Below are 10986 nucleotides of genomic sequence, written 5' to 3'. Positions count from 1 at the left end.
TTTTTTATCCCTTGCCCCCCCCCCCCCCCCCCCCCAGACACACACAGATCCGTTTGCCGCAGTCACCGGCTCTCTGGTGGGACGGGAGAGCCTGGGAATGCTGGCAGGAAGTCACCGCCGCTCCAGATCACTTTTACAGGAAATCTGACGTCAGCTGCCGCCCCGATCCTGGTGTGACCGCTTTCTGCCAAAGACGTTTATATATACGTGTGCTGGGCGGCGAGCGGTCAAAGCGGAGTGCTGCTTTACAAGGTGGAGATTTCCTCCCAGGTCAGTTACCTTGCCGCACAGGTAGACGATGTTGGTGTCGGGGTCGAAGAACGGGATGAGGACCCCACTGCTCGTGTCCAGCTCCTGCAGGGTCAGCGGCTCGTCCAGGGAATTCTGTAGGGAGAAGGATTTGGGTTAAGGGAATGTCACAAAACTTAAAACTTAATTTTACAATTCTGGCACTGCCTAACTGGTGCTCTCCGGTCAGTGACTTTGCCTAGGCTGAGATGATGTTATCAGTCTCCTCTGCTTCCCCAGTCTCTCCTATCCGGGGCCAGGACAAGGGGTGGGCAGGAGGAGTGGCTGCCCGGGGCGCAATGCTTTATTGCAGGGATAAGGGTACCCTGAACCTAACCCTAAGGGAAGGGAATGGTGGGGGGGTGCAATTTGGCATATTTGCCCTGGGAACTGAAAGACCTTGTCCCCCAAGGTCTACCCAGTGATCAGACTGTACACTGTAACTTTGTAGCAACTCCCCCCCCCTCTTTCTCTCACCCCCTCTCTTTCTTTCATCCCCTCTCTCTCTCTCTCTCTCTCTCTCTCTCTCTCTCTCTCTCATCCCCTCTCTTTCTTTCATCCCCTCTCTCTCTCTTTCACCCCCTCTCTTTCTCTCACCCCCACTCTTTCTTTCATCCCCTCTCTCTCTCTCTTTCTCTCACCCCTCTCTTTCTCTCATCCCCTCTCTCTCATCCCCTCTCTTTCTCTCATCCTCTCTCTCTCTTTCTCTCTCCCCCTCTCTATCTCTCATCCCCTCTCTTTCTCTCATCCTCTCTCTCTCACCCCCTCTCTTTCTCTCATCCCCTCTCTCTCTGTCTCTCTCTCTCTTTCTCTCACCCCCTCTCTATCTCTCATCCCCTCTCTTTTGCTCTCATCCCCCTCTCTCTCACCCCCTCTCTGTCTCTCATCCCCTCTTTCTCTCACCCCCCTCTTTCTCTCATCCCCTCTCTCTCACCCCCTCTCTGTCTCTCATCCCCTCTCTCTCTCACCCCCCTTTCTCTCATCCCCTCTCTGTCTCTCATCCCATCTCTCTCTCACCCCCTCTCTTTCTCTCACCCCCTCTCTTTCTCTCATCCCCTCTCTGTCTCTCATCCCCTCTCTGTCTCTCATCCCCTCTCTGTCTCTCATCCCCTCTCTGTCTCTCTCATCCCCTCTCTGTCTCTCTCATCCCCTCTCTGTCTCTCTCATCCCCTCTCTGTGTCTCATCCTCTCTCTCTCTCTCTCTCTCTCTCTCACCCCCTCTCTTTCTCTCACCCCCTCTCTATCTCTCATCCCCTCTCTTTTGCTCTCATCCCCCTCTCTCTCACCCCCTCTCTGTCTCTCATCCCCTCTTTCTCTCACCCCCCTCTTTCTCTCATCCCCTCTCTGTCTCTCATTCCCCTCTCTCTCACCCCCTCTCTGTCTCTCATCCCCTCTCTCTCTCACCCCCCTTTCTCTCATCCCCTCTCTGTCTCTCTCATCCCCTCTCTCTCTCACCCCCTCTCTTTCTCTCATCCCCTCTCTTTCTCTCACCCCCTCTCTTTCTCTCATCCCCTCTCTGTCTCTCACCCCCTCTCTGTCTCTCATCCCCTCTCCCTCTCTCTCTGTCTCTCTCTTTCACCCCCTCTATCTCCCCACTTCTGAAGAGGTGGAACTCTAATAGGAAGAGGTGGAGCCTAAAAAAGGGGTGGTGTTTACAGATGAAGGGGTGGATCCTAAACAGGAAGGGGTGGGACTTGTTTAGAATGGGGGGGGGGCTATTTTAGTCTTGCCTAGGGCAGCACAAAACCAAAATACACCACTGCGCCTGTCCACTTACCGTGTCCCAATAGGCCAACTGCCTCTCGCTCATTCTGCTGAATCCAGTGGTCAGGATCTTATCATCGGACACGAAGATGGCACGGACCGGTCTGCTGCCCTCATGGGGCTTATCCTTTTCCTGTAAAGACAAACACAGTATGGGGATATGAGGCTCTTCTAGGCAACATTAAGATGAAACTCAATCTGCTTTTTTTCCTTGCCTTCCCTGGTTCCTTCCTCCCCCTTCATATCTAATTTTTTTTAAATATCATATCATCACGGTTTTCTGTGCTTCTCTATGCAACACAAGCAGATCATGGCAGGGGGCAGGGGGATGTACACGGCACCTTGCCACAGTACTCCTCTCAAGAAGAGCCCTTAGTCCTGATGAAAGCAGTGGGAGGAGTTATGCAAATATCAAAATGTCTTGATGGTGTCTAGTGAAGTGAGGGTTCCTAGGCAGACTGTATTTGCATACGACCACCCTAGGTAACGCCCACATGTGTCTCCATGACTGTAAGAACTGAAATCCAATGAATGAAAGGGGCAGGCCTGGGACAATCAGGCTGGGAAGGAAAGGGCTAGTTAATGCTGGATATCCTCCAGCCAGGAAATGAGGCGGGTTCTTAGTTTTGGTTGTGGACATCCCCTTTAAGAAACGCTATTTCTTATAGTTATGAAATGTTGTGTATTTTCCTTTTGAGCCACTAGGGGGCGCTGTAGGCTCATGCCTTTCACTGTGACCATAGCTATTCTGTTGAATGAAAGGTTTATAGATTTCCATAGCTTAAAGAGAACCTTCAGTCATTTTTTCATCTTTGCATCTGTTAAATCTTCTGCCCTTGTTGTTTTAACTTTGGATAATAAAACATTTTTTTTTTTCTGCCAGTAAATCCCTTATACAGCCCACTTCCTGTTTCTTGTCTGGTCATTAGCCTAGGCTTATTATGACATCATACACAGCTCTCTCTCTAACTCTTATGAGAGTTTGCCAGGAATGGAGGGGGGGGGGGGGATGAGCCATAAAAGGGCCAATGAGAGCTGCAGAGCTTGAGGTGTACCTCTGTGTGTCTGTGTAAATCCAGGAACTGGAACAGGCAGCAGCTTCAGCTGCTCACAGTTAAAATGGCTGCAGCCAGACTCAGTGGAGGGAGATTTCTGCAGCATATTTGGCAAGTACAGAATCACAGTATATATAAAAAAAAAATATGCAAAGTGGTTGGAGGGAAGCTTCAGAATGGCAAAGATGTTTTTATTACAAGGGATGTGAGCAGACTGCGGCTCCTCTTTAAATAAAAGTAATAAACAGGGCCACCCCCACCCTTTCATCAGACAGCTGAAATCAGACAAACAGAGGCTTCCTAGTTCATCACCACTAAAAAAATGTATTGGATCCAAAAGTCAATTCTAAACATAGTAGGGAACAAGCGTATCAAATATCCACTCCAGCTGTCAGGCAATGGTATCTGACCAGGTGTGACACAGTTGAAAGGCTAATATGTTTCGGGGCGACATACCCCCCTCTTCAACCCTGAAGAAGGGGGTATGTCCCCCGAAACACGTTAGCCTTACAGCTGTGTCACACATGTTTGGACACATGGTCAGATACCATTGCCTCATGGCTGGAGTTGATATTTGATACGCTTGTTCCCTACTATGTTTTTTAATTGACTTTTGGATCCAATAAACATTTTTGCCGGTGATGCCCTAGGCGTTGGCGCCCTCACACTTAGACAAAGGTCTATAATCCTGAGTAACAAGGCTATGTTCTGTCCATTTGTCTTAGATTTTACATTTTTATCATGCCATGAGGGTACCTTTATGTAAAACAAGACCCGATTGGCTGCCTATCATCCCTGTCTGTGGTCCTGCCACGTGGAATAAGCTCCCTTTGCGGTTGCTGATGTCATCAGCACAAATTTTTATTTTTATTTTTTTTGCAGACGTACCGCTACAATGGTTCCGGCTCTGGGCTCAATGACCCGAATCTTCTTGTCTTTACATGAGGTGCAGATGAGACTGCCGTCCTGGTTCCAGGCCACGCTGTATATGAGGTCCGTGTGCGTCTCATCTATGCAGATGACTGTCTGCCCGCACCCCACGTCCCAGATCAAGATGACGTTGTCACATCCTGTTGAGGGAAGAGCAAAGATTTAAATCCATCAGTTTTCCTTGGCTTGTCATACGAACGGCCTTTCCTGGAGAACGGGATGCTTCAGTCTCCTTCTAGTCCTGCTTTCAAACCCCCAGGTATTTTGGTCATGTGATCTCTACTGAAGGGGAAGATTTGATCAATCTGATCTCTGGTTTTCCCTTTCAAAAGAGAAAAAAAAAACACCTAGAGTACAGCAGCAGCACTGGAGGGAGCCGAGAGAAGCTTTTTCTCCAGGAAGAGAAGAGTTGAGGGCACTGTTGGGTTTTTCTCTTTCGTTCATTGACGGACACAGCTCCAGTAATCTTGACCGTAGGGTTATAGTCCTCTCCTGTAGGTGGCGTAACAACCCTACGGTTTAAGATTACTGGAGCTGTGTCCGTCAATGAACTTCAGAGAAAAGGATTTTACAGTGAGTCCAAAAATCCTAATTTTTTAGGTTTGAGATCGCTCAGAATGACTATAATAAGAGTCTGCATGCGGCCCCTGCTCTCTACGCAATTCTTCTCCTATTGATCCTTATACATTGACAATATACAGTATTTTCCTTTCCAGTGATGATCACCAGATCAAGGAGGACAATGGCTTTATTTATCAACAAAGCCACTGATGATCACCAGATCAAGAAGGACAGGATGGTCACATGGCTTTTGTTAATAAATATACGTCAGGTGACCATTAAGTCCTAGCTTGGCCTTGTGATCCTCAATGGTTTTGTTGGTAAATAAAAGCCACCTCATTGCAATCACATGGCTTTGTTTTTCAACCAAGCAACTGATGATCTTCAGATCAATGAGGACATAATGGTCACCAGGCTTTTGTTTTTTAACATAGGTCAGGTGACCATTTAGTCCTAGGTTAACCTGGGGATTATCAGTGGTTTGTTGGTAAATAAAAGCCACATAATTGCGATCGCGTGGCTTTGTTTTTCAACAAAGTAGTTTGTTGGTAAACCAAAAGCCATTGATGATCACCAGATAAAGGATAGATACTGATCACTAGGCTTTTGTGGTTTACCATAGGTCAGATGACCATTAAGTCCTAGCTTGACCTGGTGATCATCAGTGGTTTGTTGGTAAAACAAATGCCATATTATTGTGATCACGTGGCTTTGTTTATCAACAAAGCCATTGATGATCACCACATCAAGGAGGACAGAAACATCACATGGCTTTTGTTAATAAACTTATGCCAGGTGACCATTAAGTTCTGACCTGAACTGGTGATCTTCGGTGGTTCTGTTGGTAAATAAAAGCCACATAATTGCGATTGCATGGCTTTGTTTTTCAACAAAGTAGTTTGTTGGTAAACCATAAGCCATTGATGTTTACCAGATCAAAGAGAAATATTGATCACTAGGCTTTTGTGGTTTACCATAGGTCAGGTGACCATTAAGTCCTAGCTTGATCTGGTGATCATCAGTGGTTTGTTGGTAAACCATAAGCCAAATGATTGCAATCACGTGGCTTTGTTTATCAACAAAGCCACCGATGATCCCCAGATCAAGAAGGACACAATGAACACATGGCTTTTGTTAATAAATAGTCAGGTGACCATTAAGTCCTTGCTGGACCTGGTGATCATCAATGGTTTTGTTGGTAAATAAATCCACGCCATTGCAACTACATGGCTTTTTTTTTCCAACAAAGCTACTGATGTTTACCAGATCAAGGAGGACATAAAGATCACATGGCTTTTGTTTTTTTACCATAGGTCAGGTGACCATATAGTCCTAGGTTGACCTAGGAAGATTCCCAACCGCTTCGTGTGCCCTTCCAAGGTGACAATGGGTTCTGTGAGTGAGTGGGTCAGACCTCCATCACCTGGTGATCATCAGTGGTTTGTTGGTAAACCATAAGCCAAATGATTGCAATCACGTGGCTTTGTTTATCAACAAAGCCACAGATGATCACCAGATCAAGAAGGACACAATGAACACATGGCTTTTGTTAATAAATAGTCAGGTGACCATTAAGTCCTTGCTGGACCTGGTGATCATCAATGGTTTTGTTGGTAAATAAATCCACGCCATTGCAACTACATGGCTTTTTTTCCCCAACAAAGCTATTGATGATCACCAGATCAAGGAGGACATAAAGATCACATGGCTTTTGTTTTTTTACCATAGGTCAGGTGACCATATAGTCCTAGGTTGACCTGTCGATCATCAGTGGTTTGTTGGTAAGCCATAAGCCATATGATGGTGAACACACAGCTTTGTTTATCCATAAAGCCATTAATGATCTCCAGATCAAGGAGGACAGAAAAATCACATGGCTTTTGTTAATAAACATTAACCAATAAGTCCTGACTTGGCGATCATCAGTGGGTTCTGTTGGTAAAAAGAAAAAAGTCACATAATTGTGATCACATGGAAGCCATTGATGGTCACCAGATCAAGAAGGACAGAATGATCACATGGCTTTCCTTAATAAATATACGTCAGGTGACCATTAAGTCCTAGCTTGACTTAGTATTCATCAATGTTTTTTGCCTTGACATGTCTTTGTTTATAAACAAAGCCACATTACACACAGCGATCAGGTCTTTTTTCTGATCTTTTCCAAGCTTTTCATGATTACATTTTTGCACATACTGTAAATAATTTTTAATACTAAATCATTTTTATCAATACATTTGGATTATTGACCATATCTCGAAAACATCATACAGAGACAATGGTACCATCTTTGCAATATGGAGCTCAGCATGTTGTTGAATGTTTCCATGGCCGGGACTGGAAGACATCATGGACACCGAAAGTCGCAGATTTGATTATCCCGGATAACCAAGTGAATCTAGACCCCTAATAAATCCTTCCTAGAGTTGTGGGTCTTTACCTGCGCTCAGCAATATATTCTGGGCGGTCGGGTGCCAGAGGACAATTCCCACCCGCTTCGTGTGCCCTTCCAAGGTGACGATGGGTTCTGTGAGTGAGCGGGTCAGACCTCCATCCGGAATCTCCCACACCTAAAAGACAGAAGGGGATATTGGTACCGGAGAACACACAACACACAAGATAAGGTGGTGAAATAGTACAGTGACTGCTCTTTACTATTCCTCTCTCTGAGTGCAGATATAACCTGACTAAAGACAATATCCTGGCCATAAACTGACCCCCCCCACCAACAATAAAGTGTGCTTCCAACCAAATGCTAAATATCCTTACTATGGGGTAACCATTACCTGGGGCATTTCTTCCCCCTGTCCCCTGCCCCGGGTCTTACCATGACGCTGCAGTCTTCTGAGCCGCTGGCAATGACATTGTCGTTGTGGGGGCACCAATCGATGTCCAGCACTGCGGCCGTGTGACCGCAGACCAGGGGCTGTGACTTATCCAGACGACCGGTCTGCGAAGAGAACACACAAGGGCGACATTTTAAATTATTTTCAATTTCATATAATTACATATACGGTAAGTTGACCAGAGTTCATCTAAAAGTTGCTAGTGGTTCCTTGCGCAGAGAGCACCACTGAATTCATTTATCATCTATACCGCCATCAATGTAAGGGGCCCCTTTTCCACCAATTCCCAATGTAAGGGGACCCTTTTTCATTGATCACCAATGTAGCGGGGGGAGGAGGGCTTTTTCATTGACCACCAATGTAATGGGGGGCCTTCTTCACTGGTTACTAATGTAAGGGGGGGCCCTTCTTCACTTGACACTTTTATAAGGGGGCCCTTCTTCACTAGTCACTAATATATTGGGGCCCTTCTTCACTGACCAATAATGTAAGGGGGTTCCTCTCCACTGATCACTAATTTAAGGGAGCTCTTCTGCACTGACCGCCAAGGAAAGGGGACCCTTCTTCAGTGACCACCAATGTAAGGGGACCCTACTTCAGTGACCACCAATGTAAGGGGACCCTTCTTCAGTGACCACCAATGTAAAGGGACCCTTCTTCAGGGACCACCAATGTAAGGGGACCCTTCTTCAGTGACCCCCAATGTAAGAGGACCCTTCTTCAATGACCACCGATGAAAGGGGACCCTTCTTCAGTGACCACCAATGTAAAGGGGCTATTCTCCACTGATTACTAATGTAAGGGGGCCCTTCTCCACTGATCCCCAATGTAAGTTTTTTTTTCTCCACTGATCCACAATGTAAGGGGGTTTTTCTCCACAGATCACTAATATATAGAAGCCGTTCCTCACTGACCACCAATGTAAGGGGTGCTTTTTCCACTGATCACTAATGTAAGGGGGGCTTCTTGCACTAATCACCAATGTAAGCGGGCCCTTCTGCACTGACCACCAAGGTAAAGGGGGGCCTTCTCCACTGATTACTACTATAAAGGGGCCCTTCTTCATTAATATACGGGAGCCATTCTTCACTGACCAACAACGTAAGGGGTTCCTCTCCACTGATCACTAATGTAAGGGACCCTTATTCAGTGATCACCAATGTAAAGGGGCTATTCTCCACTGATCACTAATGCAAGGGGGCCCTTCTCCACTGATCCCCAATGTAAGGTTTTCTTTTCTCCACTGATCACCAATGTAAGGGAGCCGTTCCTCACTGACCACCAATGTAAAGGGTGCTTCTTCCACTGACCTCCAATGTGAGGGGGCTCTTCCTAAATGATCATTAATATTAGAGGGCCTTTTTTCCACTGACTACCAACATAAGGGGGTGCTTCTCCACTGATCAGTAACATAAGGGGCTCCTCTCCACTGAATACCAATGTAAGGGGGCACTTTTCCACTGACCATAATGTAGGGGGTCTTTCTCCACTGATCCCCAATCTAAGGGGACACTTCTCGTCTAACAACTAGTGTAAAAGATCTCTACAATTTTCATCGTGTGTGTACCTATGGTGGCAAGTATTATTTTAAATATACATGTTTCATTTTTATTAAAAATAATTTTGTTGTATAGAGCAAGAAGTTGTAAAAAAAAAAAAAAAACCTTCCCCAGCTTTCGAAAATATACAATGTGGTGTATTTGAATAAAAAAAAAAAAAAAAAATCACACTATTTGTCCTTTAAAAGTGCATGTCCATTCATTCTGTGCAAATGGGGTAAAAAATAATAATATTAGGCTATTTTCTCTCCAGGTCGAATGTCTAAATAAAAAAAATACTGCATTATGGCCACTAGATGGAGCCTACAATCAAAGTATTTATTTCCTGTGATCATCGTCTCCATCTAGTGGCCACAATGAGGTATTTTCCTGATTTATGCATTTGACCTGACAAGAAAACAGCCTAACAACGTAAAATTTTGCCCTGATTTGCTCAAAACAAACCTACATGTTTTACAGGATGAATAGCTCATAGCCATTTTTATTTATTATTTTTTGCTACTTTTCTATTCTTTTATTTAAAACTTCCTACAACTTGCTGTTCACACAAATGTTTCATGCATGTAGGTGTAGTAATTTGTGAGTTCCCTCAGGCTGGAAAATGATTTCAAGGGTTCCTCTGGGGTAGGAAGGCTGAGAAAAGGCTGGTCAATGAAGTGGTTCTATCCACGTGGTCACTGGGCAATGGGCACCATGCCTGCTCTGCCACTCTCGGAGACAGAGGAACAAAGATTAAGACTGGTCATCCATGGGTTATTCATTATAGGGGATTCTGTTTCCAGCTGTGGGTCTCGGATAGGTTTCCTCTGGAAGCAGGTGCAAGATTTCCCTTGAAAGCCATTTCCTTGGTGCATTTCTCAGACCTGTGACTTCCCCCACCTTATGATCGTCTCTCTTATGCTGCAGCATTAGATCCCAGCTGCGGGTCCAATGATCTGTAGCTGCCGCAATGGGGTATTGAGCCCCTTAAAGTGAAATCGTGAATTCCCCCTATAAGGGAAACCTTCTCCAAATAGTAACCACCTCCTCCAGATTGAATGTGTGCCATCTGTAGAGAGCTGGGCACCCCTGGGAACCAACAACCAGATTTTATGGTAGCTGTCTTATGGCTTGTACCCTGCTGCCCCTTGTGCCTTACTAACCAGTAGACATGCGCACTGCCGAAAAATGTGTTTGTTTTCATTTCATTTGTTTTTTTTTGTTTTTTTTTTTCGTTTTTGGGTCATTCGATATGATCAAAATTCGTTATTTCGAATAAATTTGGAACTTTGGAAAAAAATTTGATCGTTTTTGGGTCATTCGATATGATTGAAATTCGCTATTTCGAATAAATTCAGAACTTTGGAAATTTTTTTTATCGTTTTTGGGTCATTCGATATGATCGAAATTCGCTATTTCGAATAAATTCGAAACTTTGGAAAAAAAATTGATATTTTTTGGGTCATTCGATATAATCGAAATTCACTATTTCAAATAGATTCGTAACTTTGGCAAAAAATGTAATTCGCTATGCTCCGTTCGTTTAGATGCGGTATTCATAAATGTGAAAATTCAGAAATACGTAAATTCGTAAATATGTCAATTTGAAAATTCAGAAATTCGAAAATCTGAAAAAATAACTAACTATTAAATTATAGGTATTGGAATATCCTTTCAAGTTCGGCTGCTTATGAACGTAACTAATACGAATTATCCAAAATAACTAATGCTGCATCTAAATGAATGGAACGTAACGAATTAATAACAATAAATAATAAGAATAAAACGTTTTTGTTATTATTATTTATTATTATTAATTCGTTACGTTCCATTCGTTTAGATACGGTATTCGCTATATTGGATAATTTGTAACTTCGGATAAATTCATATTCGTTATGTTCCGTTCATTTAGATGCGGTATTCATAAACGGGAAAATTCGTAAATTTGGAAATTCGAAAAAATCCAAAGTAATAACTAACTATTAAATTATAGGTATTAGAATA

At 44.2% G+C, this 10986-nt stretch overlaps 1 protein-coding gene across 1 annotated transcript in view; it reads right to left on the bottom strand.

Annotated features, from left to right (window-relative positions):
- Nucleotides 1-10986, bottom strand: part of CORO1A (coronin 1A) — a 38753-nt gene that overhangs the window by 4773 nt on the left and 22994 nt on the right. The window contains exons 3-7 of the mRNA XM_077447415.1: nucleotides 7426-7548; nucleotides 7039-7168; nucleotides 3996-4177; nucleotides 2066-2185; nucleotides 280-384 (exon numbers count right to left, since the gene is read on the bottom strand). Of these exons, the coding sequence (XP_077303541.1) occupies nucleotides 280-384; nucleotides 2066-2185; nucleotides 3996-4177; nucleotides 7039-7168; nucleotides 7426-7548 (660 nt within the window). The remainder of the gene's footprint in view (nucleotides 1-279; nucleotides 385-2065; nucleotides 2186-3995; nucleotides 4178-7038; nucleotides 7169-7425; nucleotides 7549-10986) is intronic.

This window comes from Lithobates pipiens, unplaced genomic scaffold (genome assembly GCF_037356315.1).
Source record: "Lithobates pipiens isolate NorthernLeopardFrog02 unplaced genomic scaffold, aLitPip1_a1.2 Scaffold_22, whole genome shotgun sequence".
Taxonomy (NCBI): domain Eukaryota; kingdom Metazoa; phylum Chordata; class Amphibia; order Anura; family Ranidae; genus Lithobates; species Lithobates pipiens.
The sequence above is the reverse complement of the archived record's forward strand: the minus strand, read 5'-3'. Positions and strand labels throughout refer to the sequence as shown.